At 43.9% G+C, this 23374-nt stretch overlaps 1 protein-coding gene across 2 annotated transcripts in view; it reads left to right on the forward strand.

Annotated features, from left to right (window-relative positions):
* The window catches only part of CCBE1 (collagen and calcium binding EGF domains 1), a gene marked incomplete at its 5' end in the record, with an annotated part of 143063 nt that overhangs the window by 58971 nt on the left and 60718 nt on the right, over positions 1-23374 (forward strand). Inside the window, one exon of one of the 2 annotated variants that reach the window (XM_081881588.1) lies at positions 5488-5561. The exons of the other annotated variant lie outside the window; for it this stretch is intronic. Coding sequence (XP_081737714.1) covers positions 5503-5561 — 59 coding nt within the window. Of the gene's footprint in view, positions 1-5487; positions 5562-23374 lie in introns of those variants that run through there. 2 annotated transcript variants of the gene reach the window in all.

Consider the following 23374-nt stretch of genomic DNA (forward strand, 5'->3'; position numbering starts at 1 on the left):
AGTCTGCCCCTGCGGCTTGATGGAGGTAGAAACTGTCTCTCATGGCTTGTTACATTGCCATTTCTACAGGGATATACGCTCAGCATTTATTACCCATGCTGTGCAAAAATCTCCAAATGAATCTGAACTTCAACGTCTAAAATCCCCGGTAGAGAACAAGGATCCTGAGATCACGTTAAGGGTAGCCAAATTCTGTCTGATTGCCATGAAACTTAGGGAACAAGCTGTGCTATCATAATGATTAAGGCCTTAAATGATAATTTTAGGTTATACGTTAGGGACTAAGTTTTAATTTATATATTTGTTAACTGTTGCTATATCTGTATTGTCCCTGTTATACCTAATTGCAAATTCAAATGTATCCCTATCGTGTTTTATGACTTCCTTGATATTGTATGTGGGCTGGAACTGGTCTGTGACCGAAATAATAATAATAATAATAATAATAATAATAATAATAATAATAATAATAATTCTTAATTTCAGGGTCATGGGTTTAAGCCCCATGGTCCCTTCCAATTCCTATGACTCTATTATGGCAGTTTCCAAAAAGATCCCTTCATTGAAATAAGCACCATTAATATTAGTATCTTTAGGCTTATCCAAAGACCAAAGTACAGTACAAAACTATAAAATTCTCCTCAAAATTTGACAATCTTTCTGAACTGTGCAGATGTTTGCACCTTCAAAGCATAAGGGAAAGATAAGCTACATTCACTAAAATTCCCACTTACACACAACTCTTAAAGGACCTTGATCACTAGGCCACCGTCCAATTCTTAATTTTCCTTGAGCGAGTGAATGACAACAAGGTCGCACTGCAGGGGAGCCGTCCTGCTGCAGCTGATAGATTCTTGGACTTGGATACTGAAGCCCACTGGGTGCCCTTGGGCTAGTTTCATGCTTCTCCTTAACCTCCTTTAACAAATGTGTCAGAACGAATCTGTCAGCAATCCTTCATTCCTTTTATGATCAAGAACAATACAGAAGCAATGCTTAACCATGGTAAGTTTTTAACCCTGATTAGTATCTCAAATGGGACGCGGGTGGCGCTGTGGGTTAAACCACAGAGCCTAGGACTTGCCGATCAGAAGGTTGGGGGTTCGAATCTCCGCGACTGGGTGAGCATGTCAAAGTGCACATAGATAAATAGGTACTGCTCCAGCAGGAAGGTAAACGGCGTTTCCATGCATTGCTCTGGTTCACCAGAAGCGGCTTAGTCATGCTGGCCACATGACCCGGAAACTGTACGCCAGTTCCCTCGGCCAATAAAGCGAGATGAGCACCGCAACCCCAGAGTCGGTCACGACTGGACCTAATGGTCAGGGGTCCCTTTACCTTTACCTAGTATCTCAAATATACATTGGTGTACTTTAGGGATGGAGAATCTGTGGATTCCAGCTTCTATCAGCCCCAGTTAGCATGGCCCAAGGCCAGAGATGATGAAAGCTGGAAGTCCAATGCATTTGGAAAGCTATAAGTTCCCCATTGCTGGTTCAGTTTGTCAAGCTTAAACCCTGCTTCTTGTAAAGGAAGAAACCTGTGAAACCTACCTGCAGCTGCAGAAGCAGGGTAATTACCTTATCTGTGGCTTGCTGGTTATAGGTGTATAGTTAATTCACGATGCGGTCTGCACACCCACTTTCAAGCATGGCTCCATGTTCTTGGTTTTGGTTGACACTTTACCTTGCTTAGATTTTCAGACATAAAGCTGAAAGCAGGTTCAGTGCTATGCCTGCAGTGGGCAGGAAGTCAATTACAGTGGTACCTCGGGTTAAGTACTTAATTCATTCTGGAGGTCTGTTCTTAACCTGAAACTGTTCCTAACCTGAAGCACCACTTTAGCTAATGGGGCCTCCTGCTGCCGCTGCACCACCGCTGCACAATTTCTGTTCTCATCCTGAAGCAAAGTTATTAACCTGAGATAATATTTCTGGGTTAGCGGAGTCTGTAACCTGAAGCGTATGTAACCTGAGGTACCACTGTATCCATTTTCCTAGTAAGAGACAATGTGGCAAATGCAATACCATGTGGCAAAGGCTCTAGATATCAATAGTATGTGGAGTTTGGGTGCGTGCTTTCTGAAGCTAGGTCATGCAGTAAGCTGTAGAAGCATTTCCCTCACTGTCACTGTATGAAAGCCCCCCCCCCCCAAGGGTACTCCCTCCTTCAGTCCCCATTTGGTACATTTCTGAATCTTTGACCTTTTCAGTTTTGGGATTCAGCAGTTAGGAAGGGCTGGGTGCACTTTAAATGCATGTGCCTTATGCCTTGTGTGTATGTGTATGGGCTTTCTAAGCAATAACTCGTATTAATAAATGCCTCGTAACATAACAGGGTTTTATATGCACTGCATTCGGAAATGCAGCTTGCGTAAGAATTTGGCAAGAAACCAGGAGCTTTCCCCATGTCCAAACCCTGCCATCCCACATTTTGTCAAAGCCCTCATAAAATCTCCTCTGTTTCTGGTTTCGATTTACCAAAAATAGGCTTTTGTTCTCTAGCTTGGCTCTAAAGGATAAAAGCTGTCAGACAATGGCAACAATTTGAAACCTACTAGGCCCTTTCAATTGCCTTATACCTGTCATTAACTTGGAGGGACTCCTCAAATTTATGTGCACCTCTGCTTAGATCACCCAAGCTTGCCTATTTTCCTGGGCATTGTTACCTTACTTTAAATCATCTTATTCTTCTCTGAAGATGCCAAGTGCTTTTATTTCCTTCCTCTCCTTGTGAGCTTCACTGTTGCTTTGAAGCAATATGGTTCCCCTGATCAGTCACTAGGGCTTACCTAGCAGATGAGTGATGAAGTTTGTCTTGGCCTCTTGTGCTGACCTCTTGCAGCAGGAGGAAGAACTCCAGGGGCCTGAAGCTGGCCTTCTCATGCTGTACTAAGAAACCCAAGGGTCTGGAAAGCATTCAGATGTTCAGCAGCCATTATGCCTCACTATCGGGGTTGTGCACTCAGATCAAAAACAAACACCTTTGCAAACCACATTTCCCATCTTCTGGCATTTGATTGCCGCATCTGGAAAACATGATTCTGAAAACATATATTCTGAAACTGTATCATGTTTAAGAGAAAGAGCTATGAGTTGGGGTGCCCCTGGTTCAAACCTCACCTGATCCTTGAACTTGTGGGGTGGTCTTAGGCAAGCGGCTCTTTGACAGCCTCGTTCCTCCTCATTTTATATGCTGACAATATTAATAATGGTCTAACTTACAGGGTAGGGACGTGGGTGGCGCTGTGGGTTAAACCACAGAGCCTAGGACTTGCCGATCAGAAGGTTGGCAGTTCGAATTCCCACGATGGGGTGAGCTCCCGTTGCTCGGTCCCTGCTCCTGCAAATCTAGCAGTTTGAAAGCACGTCAAAGTGCAAGTAGATAAATAGGTACCGCTCCAGCGGGAAGGTAAACAGCGTTTCCATGCTATGGTTCGTCAGAAGCGGCTTAGTCATGCTGGCCACATGACCCGGAAGCTGTACGCCGGCTCCCTTGGCCAATAAAGTGAGGTGAGCACCGCAATCCCAGAGTCGGTCACGGCTGGACCTAATGGTCAGGGGTCCCTTTACCTTTCTTTAACTTACAGGGTACTTGTAAAAACTACTGAAATAATGTAAGCGAAGCAAATTGAGTGCTTAGGGCAGGCACCCCCAAACTCGGCCCTCCAGATGTTTTGGGACTACAATTCCCATCATCCCTGACCACTGGTCCTGTTAGCTAGGGATGTGGGAGTTGTAGTCCCAAAACATCTGGAAGTCCGAGTTTGGGGGTGCCTGGCTTAGGGGAAAGTGCCATATAAATGCACTATGCATTCAGGTACTTTGAATTGTACAGTTAGTATCTAACCTACGCAAGGCAGCTAAACCTAGTAAACAGCCAAATGTCAAGACAGAAGTCAAGCAAATACCATTATGATTTAGTTTCCAGAGGAGTAGCAGTGTTAGTCTTTTGCAGCCAAAGCAGCAGAGTCTGGTGGCGTCATAAAGGCTAACAAATTTATTATAGCATACATTTTTGTTTTATCCTCAGTTGTAAGTCTGTGCACTGGGAATAACACTTCATGCAATGGGTGAAGTCGACTGTGGTCCGCAAAAGCTAATCTCGTGATCAATTTGTTAGTCTTTAAGGTGACTCTTTGTTGATTGTGGTATAAAACGTGTGCAACTGATCAGCTGGTCTCAGAAGATACTCAGGTGCTGAAATCTCATGAGAAGGCAGATTTCATGAGGCATCGCAATGATGAGGCCTGCATAGAGCCCCTTTAAAATGCAGACGAAGTCCACTTTCAATATCTGGCTACACTGGGGAGCAGGTGCAGCCCAGAGGTGGGGCAAATACAGATCTGCAGTGAAACTGACATTCGGGACCAGGCATGCTAACGTGGCCCCACAACCATGGGTGCCCGGGGTCATGGGTGCCATGCAGCGTGCATGGCCCTGGCACCAAAATATGTGGGTGCCCAGCCCCTTCATGGGGAATTTTGTGGGTGCTTGGGCACCCAAGTCCCCAGGGAGTTGGCATCTATAACTGTCCAGTGGTCATGTACCTTTACCTTTATTATTAACAATGTGCATTAGTCACCATGTATTAAATAGATGCGGGTGGCGCTGTGGTCTAAGCTGATTAGAAGGTCGGTGGTTCAGATCCCCACAACGGAGTGAGCTCCGGTTGCTCTGTCCCAGCTCCTGCCAACCTAGCAGTTCGAAAGCATGCCAGTAGATAAATAGGTACTGCTGTGGCAGGAAGGTAAATGGTGTTTCCATGCGCTCTGGTTTCTGTCACGGTGTTCTGTTGCGCCAGCAGCGGTTTAGTCATGCTGGCCACATGACCCGGAAAGCTGTCTGTGGATAAACACCGGCTCCCTCAGCCTGAAAGCGAGATGAGCGCCGCACCCCCATAGTCGCCTTTGACTGGACTTAACTGTCCAGGGGTCCTTTACCTTTACCTTTTACCTTTATTAAATAGCATGTTAGCAAATACCTTATGTTTCGTTACTATGATTTATTTATTTATTTATTTATTTATTTATTTATTTAAAGCTGTCATGGTTTCTTGTAATTCTTATGTCTCCTGGGCTCTCCTGCTCTATCCATGTGAAGGTCAATAGAACCATAGGAAGTTCCTATCGGGAGTTGCAGTTTTATATGCAAACTTGTTAAGGTTCCATCCATTGCAGATGAGATTAACATACCCTGGCTCCTCCCTAAATGGTGAGGTCTCTAGAGTGCGACCACAGTGGTCTTGTTGTTCATTCTTTCCCCCTCTCCCATGTCACAATAGAAATTATAGGACGTTTCTTTTATCAACCAAGCATTTTCTTAGGTAAACAAACCAATTCCAAAAAAGCCACAAGAAGCGTACGTGCCAAATATTATGTTAATCTTGAGACCGGTAACCACAATAAAGTTTGGGGAGATTTTGAGTTATGACAACCGAAACTTGGCCACATCACAACCAGACGAAGGCAGTGAAATTAACACCATACACAATAATGAAAGAATGTCAGATGTGCACAAAAGGGTCTTGAGTTGCGGTAGCTGTGGGAGCTCTTACTTTGAGTAAGTATGTTTTCTTTTCTTAAATTTGGAACTCTGTGCCTGGGTGCTGTGTATAAGGCACTCGGTTCCCTTTCTCTTCCCCCTTGCCTGATTTGCATTTCTGAAAAAGCCTCCCCACTTCTGCATCGGTGGGTGGAATTATGACACCATAAATTCTAACAGATTTGATTTGTTGTATAAGCTTTTTTCTTCTTCTTTTTCAGGAGTGTCCTAAACATACGCCACAAATGCATTTATTAGTCTTTAAGGTGCCTCAAGACTCAGTCTCTTTCTGTGTTTTATAACAGACTAACAACAACTCTGTCGTCTTTCCATCCTTCTGGTTCAGCACTTGCACTACAATAATACATGGTTTTTCTGGTGTGTGTTTGTGTGTGTTTTGTGGGGAGTTACCCCCAGTGCAATTTCTCACAGTCAGCTGCATGCATGGTATTCTCGAATGAAGCCAATTAGGAAAATGTCCTTTATATTGTTCTGAGCTCCCCACTTCCCTAAGCTATGTGATATTTTAGAGCCTTTTTTTTTTTTTAACATTTCCCCTGGAAGAGAGAGTGCTAACACTTGTGGGCTTTTTTTTTTTACCCTTGCAGGCATATTGAACATAACTGAAGGCAATCCGCATGCATACTCCAACCAGGCCGCAGATTAATTAACCCTAATGTGCCATGTTCCGTACATTACAGAGGATTAGGACAGGCCCAAAATATTTTGCTACCTGAGGCAAATGACAATATCGCACACCTTTCCACATACAGGAGCTGCCTAGCGTAACAGTTGACTCTTACTGTACTAATTGTTTCTAAATATACAACTATATATATATGCACATTTTATGCAAACCTGTATCTTATTTCTTCCTCTTTTTTGCTAATGTATAAGTAACCCAGTACATAGCTAGTACCACAGATTAGATCCCTAGAGTTATGTCGTCTGCACTCCATGGTTCCTTTACAAGACCCCATGCAACCGCCTTAGGGACTCCGGTCCAGATTTGTGTAGGCATTCTTCCTTAGCCTTTTCCTCTCCCAAAGATGTCCCACAAGGCAGTGGGTACAGATTTTTCCTCAGGGTTTATTCCCGAAGCCTTTCTCATGAATGAGTATAGCCTCAAAACAGCAGAGATTAGGATAACTGTTTTCTTTTCTCCTAGATGGGCTACCTTCTCCCTCTGCTTCTCATTTCCCTCTACAGCATGTGCAGAAACTGCCTTCTTAACCATTGGACCCATTGCTTATTACTTAGCATTATTTGTTAAATTTGTATACCGCACTTCATCTGAAAATCACAAGGCAGTTCACAACACACACACACGAGCCTCCCAAACTCTGCACTGTTCACACGAAATCTGCTCCACCCTCTGAAAACAGGCAGAAGGTGACTTAGGGACAGGAACTTTTCATCTGTACATCCCCTGTCTGTGGAATCCCCTCCTAAGGAAGGACTCTTAAATAAAATAAAATAATTTTCTTTTGATGGCAGCAAAATCATTTTTGCTTTTTGCATGGAATGTAAGTTGTCTTGATTATGGTTTTATCTGTTCTAATAAATTTAATTCTGCTGTTTATCTTTTATATACTTAAAGAGTTGTCTTGTGTTATGGTATGGTAAGTTGCCCTGAGCAAATTTGCAGAAGGGCAGGATTTTTTTAAAAATCACAAAGTAAACAAATGTTCAGGGAAATCCTTTCTTTTGGGCTACAGAATCATTATCCTCTCATCAAAAGAATCTGCATTATGAATGGCACATAGATGTCAGAAGGAGGGGGACTTGAATCACTGGGCCTTGTTTCCTGATATTCTTCATAAAGAGGCTTTGGGGAAAATTCAGAATTCCCTTCCTCTCTAAACGAGATTAGCAGCTGCTGGTGGTTTTGACACCTTCACACTATGGGCACTGCTGCCATTGACAGGCGGTGTGTATTTTAGGAAACCAAATGCTTATATTCCAGGTGGTAAAATCTCCCCAGTAGTCTCTTTCCCATGGAAGATTTATATGTCTTCTGTTACTATTTTTGACCACGGATGTTATGCTTTTCAGAGCTCATGTGAAAATGATTGGCTGGCCAATGTTTATTTCCTAGTCCCTTAGCTAACATATAACTTCTGTTTTAATAGTTGTTGTCTAATCGCCAGGTACATGTTGCAGAGAGTATATCTAAGAATACTTAGAAAGGGAGAGAATGATGTCCACACTAGCTGAATTTTCACAGCAGTTTAGGTCCATTGTGCTTTTCCTCTGAGGTCCTTAATGAACCGTCTTCCTATTTTTGGCACTTAAGAGGAACGGAATGCACCATTTCAGCCAAATCCCACTGTTATTATTTGTCCAATACAGCAATGGTTACATTCACAAGTTCACTTGATATGATTTAATTACTTCTGGGAACACTTTAACCATTCTTTGGCTGATACAGTAATTTTTAAAAAGCATTAGACATAAGAGATCACTTGCATACTTCTTTCACATTCCCAACTCCCACAAGCAGCAAGAAATTCCAGTGGCAGTGGTTACCAAGGTTTGGTTTTCTCTGAAAGGAGAAATTGCTGGGTACGTATGGTGTTTTGTAATATTTTGGGTATAGTTACAGATATACTAAATGAGAATAAGTGGAGACAGGCAGCAGAACTCTTGCAAAGAGCAAATCTGCTGTTCCACATCATATAGCCAGAGCAACATCCCTGTGCTCCCAAAATGCTTCCAACTTCCAGGAACAGCTCTTAGCTGAGCTCTGCTTTTGCTGCTCATTCTGTTCCCAAAAACATTTTTATTGTTCTCACACAAGCAATCAGAGCTTCTCTCTCTCTGTGTGTAGGGAAAGGATGAGTCATCTTGCACAAAATCAATAAACAGTCTTGTCGCACCTTAAAGACCAACCAATTTATTATGACTTAACTTTTATGGACTACAGTCTACTTCATCAGGTACATGCATAGATGGGTTCATCCCACGTAGAGATAATTGATGAGTAAGGACTCTGCTCCTCAGATATTCTGCCCATTCAATGAGGCTCCCCTTGCTGGAGTCTGTACTTTTAGGGAGGGGACCATTTATAGCCCAGTGGTGTAGAACACATACTTTGCTCAAAGGTTGTCCCTGGCACAGCTCCTCTTAAAAGCATTAGGCAAGAGGTGATGTGGAAGACCTATGCCATAGACCCTTGAGAGGTGCTGCTGATCAGGGCAGACAGTGCTGGGCTAGAGATGAACAGCCTCAAAAATTCCTTCCAGTAGCACCTTAGAGACCAACTAAGTTTGTTATTGGTATGAGCTTTCGTGTGCATGCACACTTCTTCAGATACCTGTAACTAAGGCAGCTTTGTAAGGGTTGTGGTGTGAGTATGCAAAATATCAAGTTTCCCTTGGGCAAACACATCAGATGCATTCCTTAATCACAATCAGGTCAGGGAGCCATCGTGGGTAGAAGTAAAAAAAAAGGAGGGGGACAATTAGTCTGTGCTGGCCTGTAGATAAAAGGAAAGGTAAAGGAGAAGCAGGGTTATGAAGAGTTTCTTGAAGGGTAAGAGCAAGAGGTTTATACTTTTTATCTTGTTGACTCTACTCAGACCCAGCCCTCAGTCTGGAGCCTGCTAATCAGTTCCCAGCAACCAGCTTTTTTGCTAAGCAATCTGACTTGGCACAGACTTTAAGTCTCTGAAAGCAAGGCGGGTTTAGGAGGTCAGGAAAATGGGCATGAGATTGTGCAGTTCTTCTGGGCAGTCCAGCTTGCTGAAGTCGGTGAGGCTCCACCATTGCCCATAAAACCTTGGGATGACAATCATATGTTTGCAACATGCATTAAAAATAGGCGGTGTCAGCCGCGTTGTTTACCTGTGATCCTTTGGATAAAAAACAAGAAGTCTCATCCACTTTATATACCACACTGTGTCAGCGGCTGTAGAGTACTGTAATAAGTCTTGACCTAAAGGGAATAATTGCTGGCAAACTATCTTCAAAGTCAGTGCATAATCCCCTCCAAGGGGGAAGCCTGCTTTTGTGAGAAATTCCCAGCAGACCGCTGGCAGAGCTGAACAGACACATCCTTAAAACACATACACACAAAGAGAGTGATGATGATCTTTGAAGCTTGAGTGAGCTTTCATTCATTCAGGCACAATATGAAACACTGGAGGAAGCAAAGGTTGTTGGTGATGGGTGGCGATGGAGCAGCTTAGCCAAGGTGCAAACTGAACCACTGTGTGATTACTCGTCAATCATTTTTACCTGCATGCACTCCAGTGCAGGTAATAAAAGATATGCTTTCCTGCTTTACTATAAAACCAAAAATGAAAGCACAAAGGTAGCTGGCTGCAAGCCCCAGTTGCCTAATGCCTTTTTTATGGTACACAGCCATTTTCTTTTGGGAAGGCGTCCAAAGAAATAGATTGCTCTTTGAAGTATCAGGTAACTTAGTTGGGCAATTTTCATTAGCACTTTTGAGCAAATGCATTGAACCTGGGTATATTACAGCCATCTTATATTCCCAGTGTCACACATTTCGTTTTCTTCTTCGTCCATAATGCATCTAAATTCCGGCTGATGGGGATTTATGCATCCCCAAAATAGAAGCCAAAAGGGGATACAGTCCACACAAAATTTGCATCTGCTAATTTTCCAAATAAGTGGAAATTTAGAAATAATAACAATACTTGAAATAGAAATGCGAATTTCCCCATAATATGGAAGACTATATCTTCCCTTTCTCTCGCTTCTTACCATGGAGACAACCTGTCACCTCCTGTGACAGCAATTGAAAACATCTGTTTTTTAAGGCTATAAGAAATGTGGCTGTTTTCCTTGAATTTTGGTGAAGGCTGTTTTCCTTCAGGCTTCCTCATCCTCAGCCCTCCAGATGTTTTGAGACTTCACTTCCCACCATCCCTGACCACTGGTCCTGCTAGCTAGAGATCATGGGAGTTGTAGGCCAAAAACATCTGAGGGCCTAGGTTGAGGAAGCCTGTTTTACTTCATTCATTTTGTTTGTCTTTCATCAAATACTCTAAACCTTGAAATAATATTGGGATCCTTGGGGCACTTGCTGCCATACTTGTTGCTGCCACTGATTTCTAAATGGAAATGGGGGTGAGGCTCAGAAAGAGTGCTGAAAGAGTACATGCCAATCACTTGCGTGCAAACCTTCTGCTTCCAATCATCTATCATGGTGCATGGCAGTCCTCAGCAAAACCTGGAGCTTTAGAGAGTCCTACCTGGTCCACCATATGTAGCTGTTGGGTTGTGGAGCTTGCTGCAGGTGACTTATGCAGCCACCTGCAGCAAAATTTCAAGAATAAGATGTTGTTAATTGGTGGAGCTTTGGTTTCACTTCAACATCTATAGCTGAATATTTTTAAATACTATTCCATTTACACCCTCTTTGCTATCAAGGTCGTGTTTCCTGCCATAAGCTCAAGTTGCTGATTGTTCCTATCAAGGGCAACGATTTCACAGGTGGCTTAAGTAGAGAAGTTTCTTTGCTGTGTATTTTACCGTAGCCTAAGCTGAATCTTCTTTACTTTCTTTTTCCTTGCTCTCTCTCACTCTTTCACAGCTAAATATGCTTAGGTCTTTTGCTACGAAGTGGTTCATTTATCATTAAATCTATTAATCAGCAACAACGTTGTCTTTAACCAGATGAAGCAAAGCAAGATAAAAATGATGCAGGAAGTTACATATTTTGACATTTCTCAGATTTCTTGAAAAGCACATTGGATACCGTTGGAGGTCCAGGACTTTGGGAATAGTGCCTGATAGCACTAATTGCCCTTTTGAGAAATGGCTCACTTGAAACCATTGTCCAAATAGCCCTCAGGAAAGCCATTGTCGTGGACTGGAAAGAATGCACAGTGCGTATGTGATTAATTGCAAGAAAAGAAGCGGCGAGATTGCAATGAGATCTGAATTGCCAAAGTTGGTTTGCGGTAACAGGAAATTGTGAACCATATATATTCAGGTCACCCCTTTCATCGCAACTAACAATTCTAGTTATGACAGGTATAGTAATATTTCTGTTGCTGGGCTGCATTGGGTCATGAATCTGATATGTTAATGTAGCAGTAGATCATTTACAAAAATGCCATAGGCTTGCTGGCATGAAGCTTATGTTATATTACACTCAGGGGCAGGGTTGACAGGGGTTAGTATCTATATACCAGTATGTACTGGAGTTGTCCTGTGCTTATGCTTACATAGCCAAACTTACACCACTGGTACACTAAGGGGCCTGGGACGCGGGTGGCGCTGTGGGTTAAACCACAGAGCCTAGTACTTGCCGATCAGAAGGTCGGTGGTTCGAATCCCTGCGACAGGGTGAGCTCTGTCCCTGCTCCTGCCAACCTAGCAGTTCAAAAGCACATCAAAGTGCAAGCAGATAAATAGGTACCGCTCTGGCAGGAAGGTAAACGGCGTTTCCGTGCACTGCTCTGGTTCGCCAGAAGCGGCTTAGTCATGCTGGCCACATGACCTGGAAGCTGTACACCGGCTCCCTCGGCCAATAAAGCGAGATGAGTGCCGCAACCCCAGAGTCGGTCATGACTGGACCTAATGGTCCAGGGTCCCTTTACCTTTACACTAAGGGGCAAGTAGCAGCATATTGAATATAACCCTGGAATGACTGGCCCAATACATTTTGGCACCTGAGGCGAACCACAAAATGGCGTCCCCCCACTCCCTGCCAGGGAATATGGGGTGAGTGAACATCAGGAAGAAAGGGGAAAATAAAGATCTACCTTGGGATTTGTTGCCCCTTTGGATACTGCCACCCAAGGCAGTTACCTTCCATACTCCTTGCCTCATGGGTGCGCCGGCCCTGAACCCTGGGGTACATACATGTACAAATAACTGTACGGGGGGAAACACCTAAGGGGAAAGGGGCTTTTTCAGGGCTGTAATCTCACATGGGGCCCCATGCGTGTCACGTGACTCTTGTGGGAGTGTGGACCCGGATCACAGCATCCTGGTTTTGGTCTGTGTCTCATTGGAGGGTATGGTTAAGCTCTTCTCTCAGTGGGAAGAGGGAACAAAAAGGACCAGAGTTTGTCTCCAGGAGCCTCTGTGTTTCCATGGACCAGGTAAGCCATAGTTGGGCTTACAGTGTCACGTGAACCAGGGCTGTTCAGCATAGTTCCAAGCACTCTCTTTTTGCTGCCTTGGAGAAATGGCTGCATTTGCTTCATATTTTTAAGTAATAAGTGAAGCAATTTGGAAACCGAGATTATTATTTTTTTTGAAGTGTGAGAGACAAACATTTATTAAAGTAAATACTGCTTACTAAAAGCTGCTTTCTAAACAAAGTAGACACAAGTCTTTTCTTCTTTTGCCTTTCATATTTGCTATAACTATGTACCAATGCTTTTCTAAAAATCTGGCATTTATTATGGAATGCCAACTCTTCATTCAGGTAATTCCACTGAAAACAATACTTTCCTATGAGAAATGCATTTGGAGCAGTGTTTTTTCTTTTAATAACCATTTCATGATGACTGAGACATACGTCTATCCTTGAACATCTGCCTTGGAAGCAGACTTTTTTATTTATTTATTTTTTTAAAAAAACCTGTTATTATTTGGCAGGGTGGATGTGGGTTAGTAAACCATTCCACAAAGCAGAAACTTTGCATTAGGAATTCTTCAAATGTGGTAAAGATAAATATCTTCAAATGTGGTAAAGAGAGATCTTCCACATTTTTTTTGCAAGTAAATGCTTTGAGCTCTTTTAAAATGCCTTTTAATGATTCACAGTATTTAATGTGTGCATGGGTTTATAGTTAGTGGATATAAATTTTGCAAATACATGAAACAACACCGTAAAATATGTGTTATAAATGAAAGGCAGGGTCCTTTTTATTTACTATGTTCTTTGTAAAAGAAAAGCACTTAGTAGAAACGAACAACAATCGTCGTGTAAAATATTGTTTACAATGTCTGTTTTATAATTGTGGTATTTGCAGACTGCAATTCTTATATGAATACTGCCACTGTACAGATTGTTAAGAACAAGAAAGTTCATATTTCCACGCAAACACACTAATTCAGTAGTTTCTTGCATTGATGGAAACACATATGCATGGATCAGGAGTTTTCTTCAATGACTTTGGTGGAGGAGATTCTTAATAATATTAATAATAATAATAATAATAATAATAATAATAATAATATTTATTATTTGTACCCTGCCCATCTGGCTGGGCTTCCCCAGCCACTCCGGGCGGCTTCCAACAAAGATTAAAAATACATTAAAATGTCACCCATTAAAAACTTCTCTGAACAGGGCTGCCTTCAGATGTCTTCTAAAAGTCAGGTAGTTGTTTATCTCTTTGACATCTGATGGGAGGGCGTTCCACAGGGTGGGCTCCACTACCGAAAAGGTCCTCTGCCTGGTTCCCTGTAGCTTTGCTTCTTGTAGTGAGGGAACCACCAGAAGGCCCTCAGCGCTGGACCTCAGTGTCCGGGCAGAACGATGGGGGTGGAGACGCTCCTTCAGATATACTGGGCCGAAGCCATTTAGGACTTTAAAGGTCAACACCAACACTTGGAATTGTGAATACAGTATACCACTTTGCATTTATGGAGCTATCCTACCCAAGGGAAACGCTTGTCAGTAGGAAAGGTCTGTTACTGATGCATACAGGCATGATTTGTGGCCACTGAGAAAAATGGAAGATGTACCGTTTACTGAATGGGATCTCTAGATGAAGTATTAAATGGTTTGCCTGCATCCTGTAGTCTTTACGGGAATAGTTGTGCTAACAATGTCAGATAAGCATTAACATATGTGTAGGTAAGTTTATATATGATGAATTAAGTCTATCTGCTCTCAAGGACTGGTGATTAACCTGAATGGACCTTTGTGAAATTAGAATGGACATGTTACAAAAGCATGTGTTGCGAAATGAAAAAACAACAAACAGTATTTCTATGGCTATGCTGATTTCTTGCCTACTTCTTGGAAGCAAGCATAAAAATGTTTTCCTAGGGGGTGTAAAAGGTCATGGTTTCCTCCAGAAAAAAATAAATCTGAATGCATTCATTTGGAGAATATTCCACTGGGTAATTATTTTTAATAGAGATAGAGAGGAATGTAGTAGGGCTTTAAGGTTTAGATTAATGCTCTTTGGGAATTTGGGGGAAAACTTCTCCTTTTGTTTCTTGATTGGCTTGCCATAAAACAAGGCTCATCAATTCAATGAGCACGTGCAAGTTAAATTATATTAAATGATTCCAGAGGTCAAGAACACAGTTCAGAAAAAGTTCTGGTCTGGTCATCATTTATTTTAATAGAACTTGTGTAGAATTCTGGTATATGCTAAACTGTAGCTCTATGTTGAAGAAGCATGTCACATGAATATAGAAACTGCCTTAGATTGAGTCAGACCATTGGTCCGATATTCTGTACCAGTCTTCCCCAACCTAGTGCCCTCCAGATTTTTTTGTACTGCAGTTTACATCTGCCTTAGATGGTGTGGCCACATGCTCAGACTGGCCCCAGTTTTCCGAGGCCTCAGGCAAAGGACTCCCCAAATTCTGTTACCTCTTCTACTTTTTTTTTTTTAGCAAGATATACCAGGAATTACCGTATTTTCGCTCTATAGGACGCACTTTTCCCCCCTCCAAAAATGAAGGGGAAATGTGTGTGCGTCCAATGGAGCGCATTCAGGCTTTCGCTGAAGCCTGGAGAGCGAGAGGGGTTGGTGCACACCGACTCCTCTCACTCTCCAGGCTTCAGGCAGCTATCTGCAAGCCTTCGGAGCACGGCAGGATAGCAGCCTGCAGCCTGAAGCCCAGGGAGCGCAGCGCCAACTCCCGCTGTGCTCCCCGGGCTTCAGGCAGCTATCCGCAAACCTTCGGAGCGCGCCCCCAGCCCCGCAAGCTCTGGGAGCGGGAGCGGGCTTCCCTTGCCCCAGCCCCGCGGCTAAAAATGAAGCCAAGACAGCGAGTGGGATCCATCCCGCACGCTGTCTTGGCTTCTGCCAAAGCTGCGCACAGCCTCTCCCGGCTGGAGAGGTTGCGCGTGGCTAAAGAGGAAGCCAAGACAGCGAGCGGGAAATAAAGAGAGAAAAATTCTTTATTTCCCCCCCTAAAAACTAGATGCACCCTATGGTCCGGTGTGCCCTATGGAGCGAAAAATACGGTAACCTTGAATTAGCCTTCTGCATGCAAACCATCAGCTGTACCACGGAGCTATTATTACACTCAGCAGAGGATTTACACGTGCATCTTTCAACTGCAGAATAGAATTGCCAGTTCCCTTTAAGAGCTCAGCAGAGACTCAGCAATTGTAGCTCTGCAGAATGGCTTAGCAATCACTCCCTTTTCACATGGCATTCTGGGAATTGTGGAAAACCACTGGGACCCATGCTTTCGAGGCCCGGAACAAACAGAAGTGCAGGCAAACCCTCTGTTGCTCTTCCCCTTGCAGTCTCTGGGCCTGATCTTACTCTTTGCTGAGCTGCTGTATGTGAAAAGCATTCACACATTTCCAGTTTGGCCCTTACATTATTTGTCATTGCTGATAGGTTGTTGTTGTTGTGAAGAGGAGATATCTGGCAGCAAACTTCATTAATCAGCATTTCAGAGGAATGCAGGGGAGGAATATGCTTATTCGCAGTTCACTTTCTCTTGTCCTTGCTGATACAAGGTCTTTCCACATTCTGGTATGAAAACACAACTCCTGCTTTATCGTTGCCTGAAGACACGATGCAGCTGTGCTCCTGCCACGCAAGCAACTTGAACATTTCCTATGCTGCCTGCTGTTGCAGATGAAAGGGTCATGGGTGCTCGGGATGTTGCCCTCTAACCTTCGTGACAGCAGGTATCAAAACTAGTGTGAAAGCAAAGGAAAGTGTGGCAGAGCCATCACGATCCACCCCCACAAAACAGAAGGCCTCGCTAAGGTGCAGCAGTCACGAAATTAAAAGATGGCTGCTTCTTGGGAGAAAAGCAATGACAAACCTAGACAGCACATTAAAAAGCAGAGACATCACCTTGCCGTATAGTTAAAGCTATGGTTTTCCCAGTAGTGATGTATGGAAGTGAGAGCTGGACCATAAAGAAGGCTGATCGCCGAAGAACTGATGCTTTTGAATTATGGTGCCGGAGGAGACTCTTGAGAGTCCCATGGACTGCAAGAAGATCAAACCTCTCCATTCTTAAGGAAATCAGCCCTGAGTGCTCACTGGAAGGACAGATCGTGAAGCTGAGGCTCCAATACTTTGGCCACCTCATGAGAAGAGAAGACTCCCTGGAAAAGACCCTGATGTTGGGAAAGATGGAGGGCACAAGGAGAAGGGGATGACAGAGGACAAGATGGTTGGACAGTGTTCTTGAAGCTACCAACATGAGTTTGACCAAACTGCAGGAGGCAGTGGAAGACAGGAGTGCCTGGCGTGCTCTGGTCCATGGGGTCACGAAGAGTCAGATATGACTAAACGACTAAACAACAACAACAACAAGGTGCAGGACTGGGATGAAATCAACCGCATGGCAGGGGAGGTGAGAGGAAGGAAGGCCCCAGAGAGTGCAGAAGGGAATGGACACTGGTCTCGAGATACTTCGGATGAGTGACAGGCCTAAACTTCCCATCATCCCTAGCTAGCAGGACCAGTGGTAAAGGAATGATGGGAATTGTAGTCCAAAAACAGCTGGAGACCCATGTTTGGGAAGCCCTGATCTAGATGAAGACAGCAGATGGGCGCATGCATACAGCAAGCTGTTAAAGGCAGAAATGATGGGCAAAACTAGATTCGAAGCCTCAGTCCAAACAAATATGGGCTCGTGGGAAGCTGGTGGGAAGGCACTGCTCCCATAAAGCAGCCATGTATCCTATAGATGGCATTCCTCTCTTCTCAAGGCTATCAGAGGACCATCCTCTTTCTGAAGGTGTCTTCTGTTCAGTCCAAGTTTGGTTTAAAGAAGAGATGGCTAGCCTGGTGCCCTCCAGATGTTGGTGGGGTCTGCAGCACCAATCATTCCCGACCTTCAACCATGCTGGCTCGGCTGATGGGAGTCTGAAGAACCGCAGGTTAGACTTAAAAAATAAAGAAGCGTAAGAAGGGGACTCTGAGAACTTTCTCTGATCCCTATGGGGGTAATGTTTAATATCTTTTATATTGTGTGTGAGTTAACAAAGGACTTTCTTCCTCTTCCCTCCCACAGCTAAACTAGGTGAAGGAAGTTAAGCAGCCGGAGCAGATAAATAATATGGAATAATCATATGAGTAAAGTTAAACTGGAATGAATCCAATAACTAGGAAGCAAATTTGGGTGGAAGTAGGACTATGTGGTGGAGGAAATTATTGTCCTGGAGGTAGTGAGGGATATGGAGGGTGGTGCTGTTATTGATCTTCTGTAAGCTTTTCATAGGCTTCACTGAGAGGATGAGCTCAGAGGCAAAACAACAAGTATATAGAGGATGAGGTCATTTTTTAGGTATTCTGGTCCCATACTGAAGAGGTCTTGGTGTACTAACACCAGCACATTGAATGTATCCTTGTAGCTAACTGGCCACCAGTGCGAGTTTTTAAGCAGTGCCATAATATTGTTACAAAAGCCCGGCACCTGCCCCCTCTCTCTGCCAAGCAGTGGCCAGAGCGCATGGGGTCACAGGCACACGTACAGGGTCTGTGTCTCTTCGGAGAACAGAAGACACAGCGGAGGCTGTAGTGCTTTAAGAAACAGGGCTTATTCGCCTATTTACACCTTCCGCCTGCATGGAGAGGGTCCACATCTTACAGCATGGCCCAGAGCATTGCAGGCAGTCCTTCCTTCACGCTCAGCAAAGTGGATCTGTCATTTTCTTCTTCCCATAAGCCCCTTGCCCTCCCCCAGAGCAGTTGCCTGGGACAAGGAGTTGTTGATGACCCTCGGTGGCTGTCTATCATAATGCTAAGAGCTCTGGTCTTCCCTCAGCCAGCCAGACTGGTTTGGGTAAGGCAACCCCTTGTGGCTTATATTCTCCCTTCATATCACAAAGGACCCCAGATCCTAGCATTTTTTAATTCTTGGGTTTAGGGGGATTCCCACTATTCAAGCTGTCAAGCCACTGCCTTTTGCACCAGCTGCAGCTTCTGGGTCTGCCTCAAGAGAATCCCCACACAGAGAGCACTGCAAAAACCCAATCTGAAGGGCACCAGATTGTGGCCAGGCTATCACAACCCAGGAAGGGCCATAGCTGCCTTACCAACCAAAGCTGGTAAAAGGCACCGTGAGGCACCGTACAATTAGAAAGTTCTTCCCAGCATCCATCTTAATTGTTCTTCATTTCCTTCCTCCTTATTGAATACCTCCTGTCAGCTCCTGAGTGCATTTGGCATCTGGTTTGCCTCCTAGGGGTCTGAGATCTCTCGGTGGTTAGCGTTATCCAACACAATCGGTTCATTTTTTTTATTTTAAAGGAGGATAGCTCTTTTGTTTCATTTACAATGTTTCTACTGCCAAGAGAGAATTCTTTATTTAGAACAGATGAGGCTAGTCCAGTGGTTGATAGCACCTCACATCATTCAGATGGGATATTTTCAGCGTTGATCCACAGGAAATGACAAAAGAATTCACAATAGCCCTTTGTGCCAGACAGGGTAAGACATTTCTTAAGATTTTATTGTTTTGTGTGGGGGGTTTTTGTATACATTGATGTGGTTGGCTTTTGCATTTGGATTTTCACACAAAATTTGCAATGGCCATTTGATTTATATGTCACTTTCAAGGCTCCTCTAGAAAAAAAGCGACCAAGGGCTAAGCTAGATGCAATAAATCCTCCCTTTGAGAATCACTGGTGTATGGGGATCAAGAGTAATGTTATGTGGGTATTACTATTTACAGTATTATAAACTGATATAAGTAAGTAAACTGAAATAAAAGAAACATCCAATGGGGTTTTTGCATGCCCAGTCACAGTGCCCTCACCCCTGGGATCAAGGTCTTTAAGGGAAGAAGAACTGGACACCACAACAATTTTGGTTACAACTTTATTAATTTCAGATATAGGAAGCCTTGGCATGGGCATTGGGTGTAAAAAAAAGGTAAAGGACCCCTGGACAGTTAAGTCCAGTCAAAGGTGACTATGGGGTTGAGGTGCTCATCTTGCTTTCAGACTGAGGGAGCCAGCGCTTGTCCACAGACAGCTTTCCGGGTCATGTGGCCAGCATGACTAAACCGCTTCTGGCGCAACAGAACACCGTGACGGAAGCCAGAGCGCACGACAACACTGTTTACCTTCCCGTCACAGTGGTACCTATTTATCTACTTGCACCGGCGTGCTTTCAAACTGCGAGGTTGGCAGGACCTGGCACAGAGCAATGGGAGCTCACCCCATCGTGGGGATTCGAACTGCCGACCTTCTGATCGGCAAGCCCAAGAGGCTCAGTGGTTCAGACCACAGCACCACCCACATCCCCATTGGGTGTATATCCCTCTCAGCCACCTACTGACCACTTTATATGGGTGGGGAGTGGACCTGAGTGAAACTGCTGCACTCAGGCCCGCTCTCGAAGTCCCTCCTCCCGGGCTGCAAGCCAAAATTTCAGCCGGGGAGCAAGCAAACTGCTTCAAACAAGATGGCATTGCTCTGATGTGTGGTGGAGTTGCCACAACAGGCTACAACTGCCGCCACCCCCCCGGACTGTATAAGTGGCCTTTATGACATTATTGGACAAATATAGCTTAAGCACATTGCCCATTAAAGGTGCTATAGATCTGATTAATAAAAATAGATTTTTTTATGTAGTCTAATGCCCTGACATCTGCCTTTTATGATTACTTCTGTCTCTCTGTGGCTGCGAAGCTGCTGTGGAAAGATGTAAGTAACATCTCCCTAAAAATAGTGAAAAGCTAATTTGGAAATTGAACCAATTCCAGACTTTCTCAATTTATCCATAATGATCTTAAGTCCAGATAGGGAGATAGCCTTGTGGTCTTCCTTTGCTCTTAGCTTCACACACCATGATTTCCATTTACAAAACAAAAACCTATTCTTGTAGGCTTCATTATTAGCTTTGGCTTTCATTCCATATTAAAAATAACAAAAACACTCAGGTCATTGTCCAGCCCTCCTCGTTTCTGCAGCAGGATGTACTAGCAAAGGGAGTTGCACACTTACAGAGAAGGCACAATATTGCTGTTAGCATTCACCGCAGGATATCATAGAATCATAGAACTGTAGGGTTGGAAGGGACCCTGAGGGTCATCTCGTCCAACCCCCTGAAATGCAGAAATCTCAGCTAAAGTGTCCATGCTTAAAAACCTCCAAGGAAGGTGAGCCCATCACCTCCTGAGGGAGTCCATTTCACTTTTGAACAGCTCTTACTGTCAGAAAGTTCGTCCTGATGTTTGGTCAAGTTGTTTCTTTGCACCTAAGTGTCTGGTTTAAATTTTTGCCCCTTTCCCTACCTCCTAGGGACGCGGGTGGCGCTGTGGGTTAAACCACAGAGCCTAGAGCTTGCTGATCAGAAGGTTGGCAGTTCGAATCCCCGCGACGGGGTGAGCTCCCCTTGCTCGGCCCCTGCTCCTGCTAACCTAGCAGTTCAGAATCACATCAAAGTGCAAGTAGATAAATAGGTACTGCTCCGGCGGGAAGGTAAACGGCGTTTCCGTGTGCTGCTCTGGTTTGCCAGAAGCGGCTTAGTCATGCTGGCCACATGACCCGGAAGCTGTACGCCGGCTCCCACGGCCAATAAAGCGAGATGAGTGCCCCCAGAGTCAGACACGCCTGGACCTAATTGTCAGGGGGTTCCTTTACCTCCTAGTTCAGGCGAAGCGCTCTCTCTTTCATTACCATCCTACGCCATGCCCTAGAACCTATTGTTGGGGTATCCATTGTGATGCCTTCCAAAGTTGTTAGACTATAGCTCCCATCATCCCTGGCCATTGACCATGCTTGCTAGGCTGATGGGACTTGGAGCCCAGCAACATCTGGTTCCCCATCCTTACTTGGGATAGAAGCCCAAGTGCTTCCTTAGCTGTTCCAGAATACATGGGGATCTGCAAACTTTAAGGCTCCACCACCACATGAAAATCTTCTGCACATCCAAAACTGACCTGGGTTAGGCTTGAACTTTCGCCATTCACATGCTAGCTTTCCAGAGTCAGGGGATTTTCGGGGTGGTGAAACACTCAATATATGATTTTCCCACTTTGCAGCTCAAGAGTGGTGCAAGCTTAGGCGGTAAAACATTTTGCTCCTCTTCAACAAGGAAACATTTTGTAGCCGTGATTGTTCAATCACTTTTCATCTTTTAGCAAACACATAGATTCAGAAAAATAAAATTTCCCATTTGTTTTTTGTTTTGTTTTTTTTTATTCTAACTAAAATGGAGAGGGGTTAAAATGGAAATGCATCTTATTTCTTACGGGGATCAAAGTAAATTCATGGAGAACAAACGGCTTCTTTCCCCTCCCTTGCCCAGCCCTAACCACTTTAGCTTCCTGCAGACTTCTTTATTAGTTTCTGTGAGTAGTCTGTTTCCTATGATGACTGAAGGCAGGGCATCAAACTAGGCCTGGTATCTAGGGTTCTTCACAGAGTCTTTTATTACAGATGAGGAACAAAATACATTCCAGGATGCTGTCACTATTTTGCGAGGCGGCGGGGATTTGAGCACATATTGGAAAATTAAGTTTGCGCAATTGAAGTGGATTAAAGCAATCTGTCTCCTATTTTTTAAAAAAATGGATATTTGTGGTTAGGAAAGCGACTGGGAAAAGCACTGAAATGTGTGGGATGAATGAATGATTTAATGGGAAGACGTACAAACACCCTGCAAGCAAATCTTGAGTAAATTCAGAATGAAAACTCATTGTTATATAACTGCACTGTGGACGAATCAGAAAGAATGTTCAGTATTTTCTTAAAACAACAACAACAACAATACTATTGATTGTTGCAGTTATGACAAGACACGTATCTCAAATATAAAACCACACACAAAAAACCATAAAACAACATTTTGAGACTATATGAGTTGGGGGGGGGGAATTGCTCAATAAAGGCTCGGTATGCTCTAAGGTCCACATAAACTTTGTGTTTGCAAATAAGGATGGTTGCTCCATAAAATAGCTGATCTGGAGGAGTGCCAGTATTCACAGACCATTCTAGATAATACTTGCCTTTGAAACTATGCCTCATCTCTGGCAAGCTAAACCTTCTGTAACTTGCAGGACTACATTCCCAACAGGTGGTGCACAAATGTACAGGAAAACAGCAGATTATTTCTAACAAATTATATACGTACAATCCAGTGTCCTCCCCCAGGATTTTCATAAACATGTGAAAACGCCAGCCATATGTTTCTTTATTCCATCTCCTTATTACTAAATGAGTGAAAGCTAAAAGTATCTCTGTGTTACCGTCTTTGGTTTAACCTGAAATTACAGGAAATGGCACCATGACTGAATTTACAGACCAACTTTTCATTCTTTAGTAATTTCATTCATTGTATGGTATATTTATGTATAGTTACCTGGCTTTCTATACCTATATCTAGTTATTTCTGACCCGAGAAAGGACCACACTTGCCCAATGAACATCAACTAGAATTAATGGACACCTGTTGTTGTTTAGTCGTGTCCGACTCTTCGTGACATCATGGACCAGAGCACGCCAGACACTCCTGTCTTCCACTGCCTCCCGCAGTTTGGTCAGACTCATGTTTGTAGCTTCGAAGACACTATCCAACCATCTCGTCCTCTGCCGTCCCCTTCTCCTTGTGCCCTCCATCTTTCCCAACATCAGGGTCTTTTCCAGGGAGTCTTCTCTTCTCATAAGGTGGCCAAAGTATTGGAGCCTCAGCTTCAGGATCTGTCCTTCCAGTGAGCACTCAGGGCTGATTT

The sequence above is a fragment of the Podarcis erhardii genome, assembly GCF_964252035.2.
Source record: "Podarcis erhardii genome assembly, chromosome: 11".
Lineage (NCBI taxonomy): Eukaryota > Metazoa > Chordata > Lepidosauria > Squamata > Lacertidae > Podarcis > Podarcis erhardii.